The sequence below is a fragment of the Bos indicus genome, chromosome 8, assembly GCF_029378745.1.
Source record: "Bos indicus isolate NIAB-ARS_2022 breed Sahiwal x Tharparkar chromosome 8, NIAB-ARS_B.indTharparkar_mat_pri_1.0, whole genome shotgun sequence".
NCBI lineage: Eukaryota > Metazoa > Chordata > Mammalia > Artiodactyla > Bovidae > Bos > Bos indicus.
This window is the reverse complement of record NC_091767.1, coordinates 75269058-75288726: the sequence shown is the minus strand read 5'-3', so window position 1 is coordinate 75288726 and position 19669 is coordinate 75269058. Positions and strand designations below refer to the sequence as shown.

The following is a 19669-nucleotide window of genomic DNA, read 5'->3' as shown; positions in this document are numbered from 1 at the left end:
GAACGTGGCCTTCCCTGGAGTACCCAGCTGCCTGCAAGGCCCTCTGTCCTAGGAGTGGGTGAAGCCATTCTGCTGACCGAGTCTCTGGTCTCTCCTAGGATTACTATGGGATCCCTTTTGCTACACCCCCAGCCCTCGCCAGTCGAGATGGGAGCCTCACTAATAACCCGTATTCAGGTTAGTCATCTTCAGGGGGTTAGGAGTAGGGGCTGCTCAAAGGACTGGCCTGTGACCCATCCCAGGAGCCTGGAAACAAACGGAAGGGCTGCAGAGACCTGCCAGCTTCCTGTTGTTGAGCCAGCCCTGTTCCTATTTGCAGGGGCCTGTCTGACTTTTTCCTCCTGCTGGGATGAAGGGTGGGGACTGCATCAGTGCCCCTGTTCCCCTAGGTGATGTCACCAAGTTTGGCCGAGGTGACTCTGCGTCCCCTGCACCCCCCACCACCCTGGCTCAGCCACAGCAGAGCCAGTCCCAGGCCCACCACACGGCTCAGCAGCCCTTTCTGAGTCCCGCCCTGCCGCCTGGCTACAGCTACACTGGCCTCCCCTACTACACAGGCGTGCCCAGTGCCTTCCAGTATGGGCCCACCATGTTTGTGAGTATCGGTGGGGGTGTTCCTCCAGCTCCAGGGAGCAGAAGCAGGGAGGGGGGGACAGGTCCCCACTCGGGCTCACCTGGCCTTGAAGAATGGGTCAAGGCTGGGGGCGATGTTCCTGTTTCATCTGCTTGGAGACCTAGCAGGCATGGCACTAGTAAAGACACATCCCTGGTGGTGGTGCCACCTGCTGCCCGAGGCTGAGCTGGGGCAACCTGCTCCCCTCACTCTGTTCTCCACTAATGCCTCCTGCTTGTCCCTCCCCCAGGTCCCTCCGGCCTCAGCCAAGCAGCATGGTGTGAGCCTCAGCACCCCCAGCACCCCTTTCCAGCAGGCCAGCGGTTACGGCCAGCACAGCTACGGCACAGGTGAGGGTGCTCCCAGCCCAGAGAGGCACGGGCAGGACTGGCTCACCGAGCTCACACACGCCTCTTGTCCCCGCCATGCTAGGTTATGACGACCTGACCCCGGGCACCGCAGCCGGAGACTACAGCAAGGGTGGCTATGGTGGATCATCACAGACACAGAACAAGGCTGCAGGCTCTGGGCCTGGCAAAGGTAGCATCACCCCCTTACGTCCAGGATTGAGGCCCAAAGCAGTTGTCTGCCACCCTGACTCCTTCTCAGGCGAGGCCGTCCCAGAGGGCCCCTGGAGGTTGGGGAGACTGGAGCTGGGCCCTGCTGCTATGGGAACCACCCACCGCTTTCCCTTCCAGGAGTGTCGGCGACTTCGAGCACCTCTGGCCTCCCTGATATGACCGGGTCTGTCTACAACAAGACTCAGGTGAGGGGGGCCTGGCGCTGAGGGGCCAGGCTGGGGCAGCTGCCGCCCGGCTGGCCCTCACTGTTGTCTCTCTGCCCTGCAGACGTTTGACAAGCAGGGATTTCATGCAGGGACTCCACCCCCGTTCGGCCTGCCCTCGGCCTTGGGCTCCACCGGGCCCCTGGCCCCTGGAGCGGCGCCCGGGTACGCGCCCCCGCCGTTCCTGCACATCCTGCCGGCCCACCAGCAGGCTCCCTCGCAGCTGCTGCACCACCATCTTCCGCAGGATGCTCAGGTGAGCTGTTGGAGGCAGAGGCCACCTGGCCCTGTACACCCAGGTGGGGGTTGATGGTGGTCCGCTTCAGCCTTGACCACCTTCTCTCCTCCTCAGAGCGGCTCCGGTCAGCGCAACCAGCCCAGCTCACTGCAGCCCAAGTCGCAAGCCTCCAAACCTGCCTACGGCAACTCTCCATACTGGACAAACTGAACCCTGAGCGGGGCAAGCGGGGCGGGCTGGGCGGGCTTTCCCTGGGGAGGAGAAAACACATGGAGCCCATTTCTCTGGGAGCCCGGCGCCCTTTCCTAGAATTCCTGAGACATGTAACTGTGTCAGCCGAGCCTCTGTGGGGGAGCCTGCCTCCCAGACTCGCTATTGTATGTAATGTATTTATGTATGTATTTGTAAATGTGATACAAGTCTTAGGGGAGTGGGGAGCAGCTGCTACTCTCCCCACTGAAGCCCCTTCTTGCTGTAGCAAAAGAAGCCCCCTTCCCCTCTGCCTCAGGCCTTCTCCCTAGCCCCCTGCACGGGCAGTGTCTGGAGGGGCTGGCTTAGGGCAGTTTGGATACTAGGGTCTGGTACCAATGAAGAATCACGATTTATCTCCCTTGTAAACCATCATTTGAGTTTTTGTCCCTGTGTAATTACTTTCTCCCTCACTTTTTGAGAAACTGGTCCTTCTGTCATTTGTCATGTTCCCCTCCCTCCAAATCTTGATCTGGGAATAGCAGAGATATATCCCCCACCCAACATGAAAGTGGCACCTATTTGTCTCCATAGAGAGCAGGGGCGTCTGGTTTTGTCCCCAGACTTGCCTTCCTCTGGCTGACCATTCTTAATTCTGAATTTGCGCTCAGTCAGCCAGTCAGCTCCCCCCTTAAAAAAAAAAAATCAGAAATGTTTTCATTTCGGTGAGAGCACATCTTCAGCAAAGGCTCCTCTATTCCAGTTGTCCTGAACCAGGAGGGTGACTATTTCGGAGGTTTTCTCTTTTGCCCAAACTCCACCTAATAAAGTTCTGAGAGCATGCTTGGTCTCTTGTATGGTGTGACTGAAGGGAGGGCTCAGGGCAGAGGTGTCTTCATTACAGTGCCGGGTACCCTGGACTTCACAGGGTTGAAGCAGAACTCAATGTCTTATAGTAAGAGGTCATCAGGGCTTCAGTAGGTATTTGGGTATTACAGGGAGATGGCAAAGGTAAAGGATACAGCTGACAAGGTAGCTAACCCCCCTGACATCGCACAGACATTGCCCATTACCTTTGCTTTGCTTGCAACTCTGTAACAGACCTAGGGGACAAGCAGGGTAATTTGTTTTCCAACCAAAGTTAAGAGCTGAGTTCTTAAGTTCTTTAGTTCTTAGTTCTAGGCCTGTGAGAGAGTTTGCATAATTAAGCTGTCTGTCCTTTGCTTTTCATCAGCCAAATGCCATCTTGACTGATAGCTGTAACAAGTCAGTCAAAGTGCTGTGAAGTTGGTAAGTGGGTCCTGAGCTAAATTGCTCTACAAGGTCCCAAGGATTGCTCTACAAGGTCCCAAGGAACTATTCACCTGAGGCCAGGAGTCTGACTTCCCTTAAGCTCCTCCCTCTTGATTCCAGGCCACCAGTGCAGAAGGAACCGGGGCCATAAAACTATCCATGTGTCTTGCCAGGAGGCAAATCTCCATGCTTGTCGAGGCATAGATGTAGTTCAACCTGGCAGCTAGTTCAGGGCCCTGAGCTGTTTCCCAGAGCATTACATTATAGCGTCTGGTTTCAGGTCAGCAGGCTGGATGGGAACCAGCCCGGGGGCACAGTCCTCATTTCCGCTGCTTTTGACCTCTAAAATCAACGGTCATTCGTCAGATATGTTGAGCACTGCTGGCTGGCTTAAAAGGTTAAGTGTCCACAACTGAAACTTATCACTATCATGGCACCTATTGCCTCCTAATCACTTGATTTTAACAGCAGGAAGTTAAGATGACAAGCGACAAGAAAAACAAAAAACTTGCCTAAGGAGGGCAGTGGAGCACCCGTCCGTCAGTCATCGACCTACTTGTACCAGCAGATTGTGCCCTATTTCAGAATTAAGGTTAACATGTCTTTAGTAACCTTTCTTAAACTAGTAAGGATTTGTTTTTTTTTTTTTTTTTTTAAATTTTTCAGCTGAGTCCTGTGTATAATCTGGAACACAGGAAGTATTAAGATCACCTTTTAACACACAAAAAAGAAAAGGGTCATTCCATGGGGAAGTAGCAATACAGGTATATTTTATTTCACATTTTATTAGTAGACAGATGGGCAGAAAAAGACAAAAATAAACCACTAAAGGGGAAGTTGAACACAAAATGCATCAGATAATCTTTTCTCATAAGTTAAACTGAAGAAAAACATCTACAATTTCAGCTAAGAAAACTATTAAAGTCAGGTGTGTCCTGCTGGTTTCAGAAGAGTTGAAAATTGCATCTGAATCTTTGTAAATGTAAACCTTTTTTTAAAAATCAGGATGGGGGTGGGGTGGGGTGGAGGGTTAATTTTCAATGGAGAACTACACATTTTCCCCTTCAATCACTTACTATGTATTTTCCAAACGTAAGGAAACCAGCAAATAAAGAAGCAAATAATTACCAGGAAAGAAGAAGGGACTACAAAAAAGTTTGGCTAACAGAAAAGAACTCTGGAATGATGTGAAATGAAAGTGGGGAAGACTGTGAGAAGCAACAACAAAATCACGATGATACACTTTGTCCACCCAGCCTCAAAATACACAGACCTGAAGAGCATCCAGAGGCCTCCGCTAGAATCTGAAGGAACCTCAAATTGCAGGGTGGTTTCTGAATTCATGTTACACCAAACAGCACAACTGTACTCCCAAGTTTGCGGCCTGAGCCCGAGATCTCCACTCCCAAAGGCAACCACATGCTCAAGGTCTCCTGTGTCTGGTGTTCTCAGGACAGAGCTCTGGAACCAGCACCTGGGTTTACAAGTCAGAGCTATCCGAACGTCCACCTTCTAGCAATTCTGGCAAATCAACACACACCCGTCTTTTCTGGAATTGATTGTACTCTCATCAGTGGCAAACCTAGCCCTCAAAAGTAAACCCCAAAGGGCTAAGAGGTACAACCTCCACCTGGCTCTCTGGCTCCCTGAGTCAATGTGCAACAGAGGCCACAGGGCCTAATGGGACAGCACCTCCCACAATGCCAAAGTGTCTGGCCTGCCCTGGGAGAGAAATGCTTCAGCAGGAAGGGGAAAGGCTTAGTTTTAAGGTTCCAAGAGTAAGACCAAGCTACTGGCTGTAAACGTGGGGGGCGGGGGTGGGGTGTGTGTGTGTGTAGTAGTGGAGGGTGAGAGTACACGTGGGGCGTAAAAAGCTACTTTCAGCGTCACTATTCATCACAAGAGAGCTGCTTTGTTTTCTGAATCTGACCACAGTTGTTGATTCAGAGGTGCAGGTAGCCCCATGGAGTTTGGACAGATTCTGGGACCAGGCTCAACATTGTCCCACATGAACCTTAGCATGTTTAACGTTCCCGATTTAATACTAGACCAAACCTAAGATTCCAAAGAGGGCTGCTGGGAATTAGTCAGCAAATGTTTGGAGAGTCTGAAGAGCGAATGAAAACCCTGAGATCAGAAAGGAAGGAGGAACTAAGGACCTAAGCATCACTTACTCTGTCCTAGGATCCATCCTACCCCTGTCCCTCATCAACCCTTTCATTCTTTCTGAGCTGTACGATCTGAAGAAAAGGAGTTGATGCTAGCGCACAGGGATCTGAAGTAAGTTCATAGCGGTATTTTTCCCACTGAAAAGAACACTGCCCTCTTACGCACTGGCCCGCCCCCACAAGAAACAAAAATCATCGCCACGTACAGAAGTCCCTGGTTGGTGAAGGCTGATGGAACTTGATATTGATTGAAGTAACACACGATCGGCACAAGGGAAATCAAAGCTGCAGTAATTGTGCGGCAGGAAGATGTAGTGTTGCCTGGACACTGCCTGCAGCCAACTCCCCTGGCCCTGACAGAAGAGACAAAGCAGCTCAGGGGAAAGCTCCATGCACAACTTCTGCTTGTAGTCCGCAGCCCGAGTACATCAAAAGGAGACAAAAGTCGGGGTCACATCCAATGAGGAAAGCGGGAACCAGTCACTCAGGTCTCACATATATCCACAGTTACCACTATCAGTATAAGCAGCTCAATGAAAACCAAAATCTTAAACACATGCACCTAGTATTAATACTGAGTAATTAAAACCTCGCTACTTAAAAAAAAAATGCTCGTGAGAGTGTATCTTTCAGGGAAAGGCCGTGTTACATATATGAAACAGATGTTTTCTCTCCCAACAGTGGTCACCAGCAGTTTGACTTTCCCCCAGCAGCATCAACCAAAACTGGCATAGTGATTTTAAATCTCTGTTCCCATCACTAAGTCTCCACACACTCACGCTAATCCCCCCTCTCTCCCCCCACTCCCTGCGGGGCAAAAATAACTCTGCCTTCAAAATAAATAGCAATCAGTTCTATGTAAAGTATGAATATTTATTTCAGGGTTTAGATCCCAATTTCAAAAAACAAAATCTGATTCCTCTCTTCTGTGTGAGGAGGATTTCCTGGAGGCTGACGGTTCTGTGCCCTTAGGAACATGTCTCATCAGGTTCAGAACAAAGTCCCTGACGCCCACTGTACCCCAGCCTTAAGAAACAAAACTCACCATCATGGGGCTGAACAAATGCACACACACGTAAATGAGCAGCTAAACCTTGGCAAATCTGCTTAAAAAAAAAAAAAGTTTGTTTTCTGGGGGTTTTGTGGTTGTTTTCTTTTGCTACCCAGCATATGCAGCACTTGTGAACTCCCAATGGGTTCCCAGCTTTAAACACATTAAACGTCTTGGTGAAAGACTAATTCTTCAAGAATCTAAAAATGGACCAAACGTGTTTTGCTGTGAACGCTTTGTAGAGACGAAGTGAGGCGAGTTTGGATTTAAAGAAAGGGGAAAAAAAAGAATCAATACAGTGATGGAAGGGTAAAGAATGCAAGAATTCAGACATTCTGTGGAGGACTACTTTCTCTCCATTAAGAGGTCCGTAAAAAGGAGCAAACTGAGATCCATAAGGGGATCAGCAGGAGCCGTGTTTGTTTTCCCCACCCCCGTGATAGCTTTTTGCTGAGGGGCCACTGCTAGGTCCCCACTTGCTCCCCTCCCTTTGGCCTGAGACGGCAGGGCAGTACAGGGGCCTTGAAGGAGCACGTCACGACTCCTCATTTCCAGAATCGTCATCATCGTAACAGTCGGCATCTTCCTCCTCCTCATCTTCATCATCAATGTCATCGTCGTACAAGTCGTCATAAAGCAAATCTGAGCTGTTGTCATTGGAAGGCACTTTAGTTTTGATGCAGTATTCCGCCAGGGTCGTAGGGACCTTCACTCCATCCTTTTCTGCTTCGGCTTTAGTGGCTGACACCTGTTTCCTGAAGACAGGATAGTTTATGTAAGTCTCTGGAACATGGATTTATAATTGGCCAAAATAATCCAAACGTCTTTGTGACTTGGGGTTTTGAACTTTAGAACCTGTCTACTTAAAAGCATCTTTGACAAATACCCTCTACTACACCAGAAGTTCCAGCCCATCAGGTACCCGTCTGAAGGATAATGACCCTTCTGAAGGGTGTTTGAAGCCATGGATCTCAAATACTGGTTAGCTGGAAATCACCTCACATTTTTTTTCCAGTTGGTCTCACACTAAACCTAGAATGCAGGCCCCAACAACTCAATAATCCTCCTACTTGGAGTAAAATCCAAATATCTCATGTTAAATTCAAAGTCCTGCATGATCCACCTGCCTACCATTTCACTGCTTTCTCCAATTCCAAAACATTCAGACCACTCTGGGGTATTTTTTAGTACCTTCAAACACACCTAGTTTTTCTGTGTGGATCAGCTGTTCTGCCCTACACATATGAACTTTTGAACATATGTCATCTGAGAGGAGGCTTGTTCTGACAGAAAAGGAGCCATCTTGTCATTCCTTCATATTATCCTACTTCCTCACTTGTTCACCTTTCTGTCATTTTCTCCCCTGAATGTGAGCAAAGACCTTGTCTATCTTAGTTAATTCTGTTCCCTTGCTGCTTAGAGTGCAGTCTGTCATACACAGCTGTGTGACAAATACTGATTGTATGAATGCATGAAGGTTGTTTCCTTCAATAAGTATGAAAATTTGATCCCTCAACGGGTTAGAGAAACTGAACTTAAAACATCAAACCACTATTCTCCCCGTCTTCCTTTTAATTAGACTCCTCTCGGTTGATCTTGCTGCCTTGCATGCTGGTGTTGAGGCTTTCAGGCTTGAATCTGTCTTCTCACAATCTCCTCCTGGGACCACCTTATCCATTCCCATGGTTCTAACCCTTCATACTGACAGCACTCAAATCATCAGGGTCCAGCCTAGACTTCTCTCTCTTCTGAACCCTATTCCCTTCTCCGTGCTGATGGAATCCTAACGCGCAAGTCTTCATCTGTCTGGTCTGTCACTGTCCACCTCTGTGGCCAGTTTCTCCCATCTTTCTTCTCTCACCTCCTTATTTCAAAGTCCTAAATATTTTCAAATCTGTTTTCTCATTCTTGTTTGTCACTTTGTCAGTTTCGTCTTCATCTCTGCCTCCTCAGATCTCAGCTGGTCTCCTGGTCAATCACTTTCCTTTGGAACTCAAATAGGATTATCCTTTCACACACAGTCTTTAAGTGACACTCTGTCACCTCCTTCTGACTTCACTGTCTTTTAAGACCTGATGCTTTTCTTAATTTCCCATCAATTCTCAAATTAGAATTCACCATTCTCTTGACATGTCATGCTGTCATACACCTGTGTTTCAGTAAACATGTTTCTCCCTCTCTCTGAAAAATTCTTGGTTAAGACTCTCTCCTAGAAACATATTATACATTCCTTCCACTGTATCTTGTTTGTGTTTCTGTAGTTGCACTTATCCTATTACACAGTCATTTGTTTGTTTACAAACAGAAGTATGAATTCCCTTAAGGAAAAAGACTATGCCTGACATCCAACCTTCCCATGAACATCAGACTTCCATCTGACAATTTTATGAAGAATTCCCATTTTCCAATCCTCAGTCCACTTCCACACTCAACTTCTTACTACTTACACTAGTTATCTTCAATCTTTGGTATAAACCAGTCACCTAAGTGGCTGGTAAAAACAAAATACAGATGCCCAGATTCTATCCTTGCAATTTCATTAAATGACTGTGGATTAGAGAGAGGGTCTGGAGGTGATTTACAGATAACTTATTCAACTGTCAGATGACATGCATTAAAAAAAAAATCACATGGTATTGTGCCAACTAGATTTATAGAGAGGGACTTTTTAAATAAATTCTAGTGCTTACTAAAATTCATATACACAGAATGGGCTGGAATTGTCCCTGGGGCTCTACCAATCCTTAAGTACTGTTAGGAAAACCTTTTATTCTATGCAGGATATAACTAGAAATGAATGGCTGAGCCTAATACCATCTACCTTTTTATTTCCTTCTACAGATGGGAAAATTAAAGACCCTCAAAAGTTAACTGATAGGGGCTTCCCTGGTGGTCTAGCAGCTAAGACTTCACACTTTCGGTGCAGGGGACATGGGTTTGATCCCTGGTTTGGGAACTAAGATCCCACAGGCTGCAACTAAAGATCCCGCACGCCATAACTAAGACCCGGGGCAGCTACATAAATAAATAAATAACTATATATATAAAGTTAACTTATAAAAGGTCATGTGAGGCATGGCAGAGCTAGGAGTATACTCCAAGTCTCCTGATTCTTATTCCATTCTGTTAAATCATGTACTACAGTTGCTGATAACGATTGTAGGGTAAGGGAGTTAGGCGAGGATGATTCTTGGAAGACGCTGCTGTGGTTAAAAACGTCAATAATTTATAGGATTTCATTAATAAAAATTTGAAAACAAAAATATCTGGAATAGACATCTGGAATACCTTGGGTGTTTGCTACACTTAAAGGGCATGTTGAAAGCCTAGAACAGTGTCCCTAAACTGATCAGGAGGAAGAGTTTGCAAACTCGACTAGCCAGAACATGGAAGTTCTCACATGTACACCCATGGCAGATTCAAGTCAATGTATGGCAAAACCAATACGGTATTGTAAAGTAAAAAAAAAAAAAAAAAGAACATGGAAGTTCTGGAAATCAGATCTGCTGTTCTCTCAAAAGCCAGTATCATTAGGCTCAGGCACAAATCTCTTCCCAAACAATAAATCTAATTGGCAAACACAGAGTCGACATTTAAGTTCAATTTAAGCCCTTGGTTCCAGGATATACTTTGATTTTGTATGAAGACTTGAAGCAAACAGAAGACAAAACAGAACACCTTACCTAATGATCTCAGCATATTCTTTGTCTTTTCCTTTACTGTCCCTCCATTTCCTGAACATAACCGAAGCATCCACATTGGCTGGGGAGAAGGTGTTGGGCTCATTAAGCAATGAGATTACACTTAACAGGATAGTCCTAGAAACAGGAAAAAAGGGTCAGCTATGAATATTCACATTCACAGTATTCAAAAGTTTTTGTTTTAAATCTAAGACTATAATATTTAAGGCTTTAGGGGAGTATCAAAATTTTGTTTCCAGTATTGGTTAGACTAGGAATAAGTTGCTATCTAGAAGACAATGCAGAGGGAATCTGAGTTTAGCATGAAGGTTGGTTTGCAGGCCAAAACATGAATTCTGTAGAAGGTACTGTCTTAGCTGGCAACATGTTCCAATCTACAAAAATTGGACGTCTGGAAGCTTTTCAAATAACATTTTAAAAATGAAAAGTTTTCTTTTTTAAGGTTTAAAATTTTTTTTATTGCAGTGTCTTATTTTTTAAATGCCATACAGTTTTTATATGAGTATGTGTATATATATATATATTTTTTTAACTTTTACAATGATGTGCTGGTTTCTGCCATACAACAACGCAAATCAGCCATAATTATACTTACATTCCCTCCCTCCCTAGCTCCCTCTCCTCCCCCCATCTCCCCTTCTAGGTCATCTCAGAGGGCCACACTGGGCTTCCTGTGCTACACAGTAACTTCTCACCTTACGCCTGATAGTATATATATGTTGATGCTAATTTCTCCATTAGTCTCACTCTCTCCCTCCCCTACTGTGTCTACAAGTCCACTCTCTACATCTGCGTCTCCATTCCTTCCCTGCAAATAGGTTCATCATTGTTTTTCTATATTCCATATATGTGTTAATGCTGTATTTGTTTTTTTTCTTTCTGACTTACTTCATTCTGTATAACAGGCTCTAGGTTATACCTCACTAGAACTGACTCAAATTCATTCTGTTATGACTGAATAATATTCCTTTGTATAGCTGTACCACAGTTTTGTTATCCATTCATCTGTCGATGGACATCTGTTGCTTCCGTGTCCTGGCTACTGTAAACAGAGCTGCTATCAACATTCGGGTACATGTGTCTTTTTCAGTTATGGTTTTCTCGGGATGGGGGGTGGGTATATACCCAGCAGGGGGGTTGCTGGGTCATATGGTAGATCTATTCCTAGTTTTTTAAGGAATCTCCAAACTGTTCTCCATAATGGCTGTATCATTTTATATTCCCACCAACAGTATAGGAGGTTCCCTCTTCTCTACATTCTCTCCAACATTTATTGTTTGTAAATTTTTGGATGATGGCCATTCTGACCGGTCTGAGGTGAGACCTCATTGTAGTTTTGATTTGCATTTCTCTAATAATTAGTGATGTTGAACATCTTTTCATATGTTTATTGGCCATCTACATATCTTCTTTGGAGAAATGTTTGGGTCTGCCCATTTTTTGATTGGGCTGTTTTCCTAATGTTGAGCTGTATGAGCTGCTTATATATTCTGGAGATTAATCCTTTGTTAGTTATTTCATCTGCAATATGTTCTCCCATTCTTTTAATCTTGTTTACTGTTTCCTTTACTGTGCAAAAGCTTTTAAGTTTAATCAGGCCCCATTTGTTTATTTTTGTTTTTATTTCCATTACTCTAGTTAAGAGCAAAAGGAAAAAGCAGAAGCAAAAAATACTTAGCTTGAAGGCAATCTTTTCACAGTAAAGGGTAAAAATGATGCTAGACTCCATATATCTAATTTGTATCATGGCTGCTTAGAAGATCTGAAAACCAGTATTACATACAATTGTATTTCTTTCCCATACTTGTAAGGGAAGCAAGTAAGAATTAAGCAGGAGAATGGAGAAAAAGCAACAGCCTTAACATGGAAGAACTAATTTCTTAATAATAGAAATCTTATTCAAAAATACTTACTAAGCACTTACTATTGTACCAGAGGCACTAAGTGAGATGCTGAATGTACAACTGTGAGAGAGTTAGATGCCATCCCTGATCTCTTAGGGCTCAGAAATTCTGTGAAAATTTTTCATCCACAGATAAAACTAGATACCTTTAATTACAGGGAATGAAGTTTCTGTTAGATAAAATAAACTCAGTAAGATCCAAAAATGTCTGAAATAGTTCTCATGCTTTTTTCTCCCCTAAAAGCTATGTGCATGAAGTTAAGAAACATGGGATGAAAAATTAAATTTCTCTACCTTTTCTCACTGGTGCGAGGTTACAGATTGTGTTGTTGCAAAATAGCCTTTTGCTCCTGACTCCAAGCAAAAAATAAAGGGAGGGAACCGGGCAATTAGATGTTTGATTTGATGAAACCTTCTCCTTAAAAGGGTAAAGAGTTTCTGTTACGTGATTATACAAGATTACCACAAAGGCACTTTCAAAGAAAACTTTCCCATCTAGTTAAAGTCAATTTATCACATATATTAATATGTCCCCCTTTCTATTAGGTTAACTCCTTGTTGTAACTCCCAAACCCATCCTTCCGGATTTCTTCAGTAGTTACAGTAAGAAGATTCAAAGAAACTCATCATTGCCAAAAATGGGAAATGGACTGACAATATCCTAGAAGCAAAAGAAAAATACGGGTAGAAAATTCTGTAAGAATTGTTTCAGAAGAAAACATATACAAAATCTGTTTAAAAAATAAGCAGAATAAGGACAAACTTTGGTATAGATTAATGGTCCTGATCAGTACTGTATCTTCACAACTTTCTGTGATGATGGAAACATATAATCTGTGTTATCCAATACAACAGTGGCTATTGGACAACACAGGTCCAGATGAATTATATTAACAGAATTAATATAGAATTAAAAAGGAGACTTTTCCCAGGAGTGTTCACCAAGTAGATTTTGTATATGTTGCAATGTAAATACCATATTGAAACACCAAATTGGAAAGTACAATTTAAAAAATGGTAAATCATCCATCTCTATGAAAAGAAAATCACTTCCAGTACCATAGACTCCCTAAATTGAAATCCATGATGCTTTCAGAAGCACCAGGCGCTAACTACAGTACACTGTGATAATATTTGTTAGTAACAGTTATTAATCCAGCATGTTTTCACTTCCTCCCTTTGTCTGGAGAGCAGAAATCATCTTTTTATTTTGGGTACATGGAATCCATGCCACTGGTTCAGATGGGGTTAATCTTCTTCATCTAGTACACCTTCAAACAACAACGCCACACCTTCATAAAAACAACCCACCCACAGCAGAAGACATACAACTAAGTGCTAGCAAAGGACTCAACACTAAGGAAGAATTCTGATGCAATTCCATTTGCAATATCCTATTCAAAGTTTCCCAACCAGTATGTTGTGACTGGGTTACAGAAAAGTTGTATGTGATTCCCCTTAGGCAGATGGGTGGGGAGGACCTGGGACAACCTGAGCCTCTGGAATGGTAACTTCTGGCCAAAGGAGCATCTTCAGTTTAATACACTGTGATCTACAAATAATAGAATTTCATTTTTCCTATGTACTGTGACTCAAAAAGGTTGGCAAGTATATTATACACACAGTTTAAGCTGTCCAGCACTTGTGCCACTAGCTCCCTTCCCTTTCAGTGGGTTGTAGAGAAGACGAGACCGGAGAACATCCTAGCCTACTCCTGAGAGACCCTTGTACGTGACGTGTGTCCTCTGAAGTGGATCCATAAATCTGGTCCCATGGCAAAGAAAACACTTTTCTATCCTTCGGAGGAAAGCAAATCCTTAACAAAGACCACTTTCCTATCCAAGAGCCTGCAGTAGATATGGCAGGTAGTTCTGAGGGTGGTTCCTCAGAGAAAGCACTTGTGAATCCTACTGCAAAGTCTAAGAGAACCCCCACCCACCCACAGAAAGCTCTCATTTGGTTCTTGAGAGAATACAAATTAAGGCACACTTTGTTTCTTCCACTGAGAAGAGGAGGCATGGTGCTGTGGGCCCCTAATCACAAACATGTGGCAGCATCAGGGGTCCCAACCCTCCCAACTTCATTTTTTGTTGACTAATGCCTACTTCTCCAAAACTTCCCAATTCTGTAAGGAACTCCCGTCCTCTAAACATCTGAGGACAGGGCTGTGGATCTCTTCTTCCAGAAAGTATGCCGGCTTCCTCTAAGAGGAGGAAACTACTGAGCTCTTAGTGGAAACTAGTTGGCTGATGCTCTGGATCCCTACAACTGTAGCACAGCACATTTTCCTTGCTTTCTCCTTTAGCCACTCTCACTACTCAACAGGTCTTGTTATATAAATCGACTTAGGCTTGCAAAGGTAACTGGAATTCCTTCTTCTTCCTCAGGTTACAAAAGCCTGCAAAACTTTTATCTTCTGAGTATGTTCACTGAGGTGCTAAATCAAAGACTAGTGCACGTGGTCATGAAGAAGTCCAAACACATGTGAACATGGAACCACTTTCAGATAACAGAGCCATTCAGCAGTCAAGACCCTACAACAGGCTGAAATGAACCTTTTGCTGCCTCCACTGCTGTCTTGCTACAGCCATAAACTCGATATGGAGCTTAGAATCCTGAGGCAGACAAGTGCTGACTTTAGATAATTTAGCAACAAGCAGATATCAACAATAACCTTTGGTACCTCATATCTTGCCTCTTGATATTTCAGTGCCATAAATAACCTATGAGAAATACATACAATTTACTACCTTAAGGAACTCCTTTGTCTTAAAACAAATAACACACTGACAAATGTGACGTGTTTCACATCAGGTAGTGCTTTTCTGACTTTTTGGAGTTCTGGGCATCACCAGGAGTTCCAGATGAGGTTCTACAAGTCATACAAAACACCATGACCTCTCTAGAAATACACAAACACCAAAACTCCCATTACTTGCCCACTCCAAGATCACTACATTGAAGAATCATCCAATAATGGAATGAAGAAACAAAAAGGTCCGAGAAGTTGACTAATGACTTCCAATGCAAATACCTTTTGGAGCAGTGGGTAACGATCAAGGGGACAATCTGAAGATAACTAAGTTTTGCCTGTAAAGCCTCTAAATAAGAAAGCATAAAGGCAAGGAAAGCAATCTCTGATGTGAAGTCCCAGTTCTAAACTGGGGCTCAGGTTATCTCAGGGTTCAGAGAGAAAAAATACTGATGCTGGTACCCAAAGTAGTTAAGGTAGTTTGAGTGCAGAGTAATACACAAGGAGTTGTTGCCCCCAAAGGATTGAATTAAATGAGAGACAGGCCCTTCTCTTCTTTCTTTTGGCCACGCTGCGTGGTTTGCAGGATCTTAGTTCCCTGACCAGGGATTAAACCCTGCTAAGGCATTGAAGTGCTGAGTCCTAACCAGTGGACCAACAGGGAACTCCCCAAACAGGCCTTCTTTTGGGTGAAAAAAAAAAGTTTATAATATTTTAAGCTGAGACAAGGCAAATACAGTCTTTGTATATTTGCACAGTAGTAGAGGCAAAAAATTTGAATTGCTGTGGGCAATGGTAATAGGTTTTCCATCTAGGCAGCACAATGAGAAAAATCTTGTTTTGGGCTTTGAATCTGAAGAATGGGAAGGCTTCAGATTCTATGCTGTAGTTTTAATCCCCAGTACTTCAAACTATATGTGGAGCAGAGTCTCTAGAGAAGTAATCAAGTTAAAATAAGGTCCTCAGAACAGGTCTTAATTCAATATGACTAATGCCCTTAAAGAAGGGGCAATTAGGACACAGATATGAACAGAGGGAAGACCATGTGGAGATAAACTGAGGACAGAAGCCTCGGAAGAAACCAACCTTGCCAACACCTTCAGTTCAGTTCAGTGGCTCAGTCGTGTCCGACTCTTCACGACCCCATGAATCGCAGCACGCCAGGCCTCCCTGTCCATCACCGACTCCCAGAGTTCACTAAGACTCACGTCCATCGAGTCAGTGATGTCATCCAGCCATCTCATCCTCTGTCGTCCCCTTCTCCTCCTGCCCCCAATCCCTCCCAGCATCAGAGTCTTTTTTTTTGCTTAATTTTCTTTCTTTTTTTTTAAAATTTATTTTATTTTTTAACTTTACAATATTGTATTGATTTTGCCATATATCAACATGAATCCGCCACAGGTATACACGTGTTCCCCATCCTGAACCCTCATTCCCTCCCTGTACCATCCCTCTGGGTCGTCCCAGTGTACCAGCCCCAAGCATCCAGTATCGTGCATCAAACCTGGACTGGCGAATTGTTTCAAATATGATATTATACATGTTTCAATGCCATTCTCCCAAATCATCCCACCCTCTTCCTCTCCCACAGAGTCCAAAAGACTGTTCTATACATCTGTGTCTCTTTTGCTGTCTTGTATACAGGGTTATTGTTACCATCTTTCTAAATTCCATATATATGCGTTTGTATACTGTATTGGTGTTTTTCTTTCTGGCTTACTTCACTCTGTATTTCATCCACCTCATTAGAACTGACTCAAATGCATTCTTTTTAATGGCTGAGTAATACTCCATTGTATATATGTACGACAGCTTTCTTATCCATTCATCTGCTGATGGACATCTAGTTTGCTTCCATGTCCTGGCTGTTATAAACAGTGCTGCGATGAACATTGGGGTACACGTGTCTCTTTCAATTCTGGGTTCCTCAGTGTGTATACCCAGCAGTGGGACTGCTGGGTCATAAGGCAGTTCTATTTCCAGTTTTTTAAGGAATCTCCACACTGTTCTCCATAGTGGCTGTACTGGTTTGCATTCCCACCAACAGTGTAAGAGGGTTCCCTTTTCTCTACACCCTCTCCAGCATTTATTGCTTGTAGACTTTTGGATCGCAGCCATTCTGACTGGCGTGAAATGGTACCTCATAGTGGTTCAGAGTCTTTTTCAATGAGTCAACTCTTCGCATGAGGTGGCCAAAGTATTGGAGTTTCAGCTTTCGCATCATTCCTTCCAAAAAACACCCAGGACCGATCTCTCCTTTAGAATGGACTGGTTGGATCTCCTTGCAGTCCAAGGGACTCTCCAGAGTCTTCTCCAACACCACAGTTCAAAAGCATCGATTCTTTGGCACTCAGCTTTCTTCACAGTCCAACTCTCACATCCATACATGACCACTGGAAAAACCATAGCCTTGACTAGAAGGACCTTTGTTGGCAGAGTAATGTCTCTGCTTTTGAATATGCTATCTAGGTTGGTCCTAACTTTCCTTCCAAGGAGTAAGTGTCTTTTAATTTCATGGCTGCAGTCACCATCTGCAGTGATTTTTGGAGCCCCCAAAAATAAAGTCTGTCACTGTTTCCCCATCTATTTCCCATGTAGTGATGGGACCAGATGCCATGATCTTAGTTTTCTGAATGTTGAGCTTTAAGCCAACTTTTTCACTCTCCTCTTTCATCAAGAGACTTTTTAGTTCCTCTTCACTTTCTGCCATAAGGGTGGTGCGTATCCAAAAGTGTGAAAAAATAAATTTCTACTGTTTAAGCCACAAAAAAAAAAAAAAAAAGAGAGAGAGAGAGAAAGAAGGCTTGCTTTCTCAAAGGGTGGGTGGGGTGGTATGGGAAGCATCCAATTCAACATTCAGCCTCCAAAAGCAAGAATCACTAACACCTCAGAACTCCTTCTTCTAGTCTAGGGTTAAAGCTAGTCCTGAAAAACAAGCACCAAAATCACTTAAAGAACAACTCTGCAGTTTTGGTCCAATTTTTCAACAAATCTTCCCAAATATTTGAATCCTTTTCTCGAAAAAGATGAGAAACAGGGTAGCCAAACTTTTCCACAGCAACCATAGAGTAATGCCAATAATATCCTCAAGGAAAGAAAGCATGATCCTGAAATCTTACATCTAGTCAAAATCTGTCATTTGAAATATAATGGCAAATACACTAGTACGCTCTAATATACACATATACACATGCACATAGTATTTTGCATGTGTGAGAATTCAGGGAATGAAATAAGGCTCCTAGGAGCAATCCCTTGAGAAATTACTAATGAACAAATTTCAGCCAATTAATAGACCAAAGGAAGTAAAATAATGAGCAGCAAATAGTGACCTGATCTAACAACAGGAATAAGAAATTTTAAAAACTGGGATTATGTCACATTATAGTACAGACTGTAAGTTTTATAACCCTGACAATACAGAAACAATAATACTTAAAAGCTATAAGGGGGAAGCAGAAGATTTCCTTTTCTTTTACATCCAAGTGTCAGTGTATTATTTGATGCTGAAAATTCAAGTAATAAAGTATGTATGAGCTAACGGTACAAAAACTCAGCTAACAGTGGTATGATGCTTAGGTACGAGGGGATGAGGCAGAAATATACTAATTTTCCTAATGATCCTAAAAGATCCTGTGTAAAGCAATGGTCTTGAAACTAATATACATGCGACCCTGGAGATAATATAAAATATCACGTCAGTTCTTTCCAGCTTCCCTTTTCAGGATTGCCCTTCACAAGAAATGCATATTTCCCAAACATCCCAAGTATTTCTATGGTGCTTTGTCTAGTGGGGATGAAACATCAGAAGTGCAAAACAAAGAGAAATTTACAAATAGAGATGTTTTTCCTTCCTCATAAATAATTTTGTTAAAAGCACAGAGTGATTTTTTTTAAGAGTATTTTGCTATTGGTGGAGTATAATAAACTCAGTTATGTATAGATTGGGGCTGCTGGAATTACATCTTCACTAAAACAAACTCAGTAATTCCATCTCTGAATACTGTTGAGAAATGCTTCAACCCCAAGGGAGAATCCCATTAAAGCAAAGCAGAAAGTATAGGAAATGTGTAATGATTCTTTATTTCGTAGACATTATAAACTTATGGCAAGTCTTAATGCCTGATCTGAGAATTATTCATAGGCATGATGCTTGTCAAGGTGAGGTGTATCAACACATTTAGTTGAATTAAAAAGGGAAGCCATTTTTTTCTGATTAAGAAAATATACTTGCAAGATGTGGTGAAATCCAAAATATACCCATTTTTCCCAATCCTGTATATGGGATAGAACAAAGTACCTAAAAAGAAGTGAGTAACTAGCATAATCAAAAGTATCTCATATGTCTTGAACAGTCTTTTAGGTACACTCATTACAGAGAGTGGGAAGCAAATACATAACTTGAAGAAACAGGTAAGAGAGTCTTGCATATATCAGGAAGCTTCCAATTCTTTGCTTTTGACAAAAATGGAGATTCTAATTGAATTACTAGCTTCCAGATCATTAAAAAAGATTAACAAGTGGGAGAGCAGATTAATTTCTTATACAGAAGAACCTGAAATAACTTAAACAGATATCCCAGCCTCCTGGGGATATAATTCCCCACTCCTTAGTGTGGGCTGCACCTTTAACTTCCTTTATACAGAACAGAAAGTAGAAAATGAGGAATTTTACAGTGGAGAAATCCTAAAAACAAGTCTCAGCCAGGTGATGAATGTTACCATCAAGAGTGATAAGTCATGCTGATAGTATGTACCCTTGATATGACATGATGAAAATGTACTTTACCTTAATTTCTCCCAACACTCATAACTCCAGTATAATAAGCAGAAAAAAGCATCAAACAAATCCCAGTTGGGGGACATTCTATAAAACACCCTTCAAAATTGCCAAGGTCATCAAAACCAAGGAAAAGTTGAAGAAACTGTTGCAGTTGTCTAAGAAGAAACATCTATTAAATGTAATGTGCTCTCTATA

At 43.0% G+C, this 19669-nt stretch overlaps 2 protein-coding genes across 11 annotated transcripts in view; one reads left to right on the top strand and one right to left on the bottom strand.

Moving 5' to 3' along the window:
* The window catches only part of UBAP2 (ubiquitin associated protein 2), a 119266-nt gene extending 116599 nt beyond the window's left edge, over positions 1–2667 (top strand). For all 10 annotated transcript variants that reach the window (XM_070794998.1, XM_070794999.1, XM_070795000.1 and 7 more), the window contains 7 exons: positions 99–177; positions 390–595; positions 864–963; positions 1046–1153; positions 1312–1379; positions 1462–1653; positions 1750–2667. In XM_070794998.1, the coding sequence (XP_070651099.1) occupies positions 99–177; positions 390–595; positions 864–963; positions 1046–1153; positions 1312–1379; positions 1462–1653; positions 1750–1845 (849 nt within the window). In that variant the 3' untranslated portion in view covers positions 1846–2667. The remainder of the gene's footprint in view (positions 1–98; positions 178–389; positions 596–863; positions 964–1045; positions 1154–1311; positions 1380–1461; positions 1654–1749) is intronic.
* A 1195-nt stretch (positions 2668–3862) lies between these two features.
* The window catches only part of UBE2R2 (ubiquitin conjugating enzyme E2 R2), a 97438-nt gene continuing 81631 nt past the window's right edge, over positions 3863–19669 (bottom strand). Inside the window, exons 4-5 of the mRNA XM_019966415.2 lie at positions 10020–10154; positions 3863–7091 (exon numbers count right to left, since the gene is read on the bottom strand). Coding sequence (XP_019821974.1) covers positions 6872–7091; positions 10020–10154 — 355 coding nt within the window. The 3' untranslated portion in view covers positions 3863–6871. The remainder of the gene's footprint in view (positions 7092–10019; positions 10155–19669) is intronic.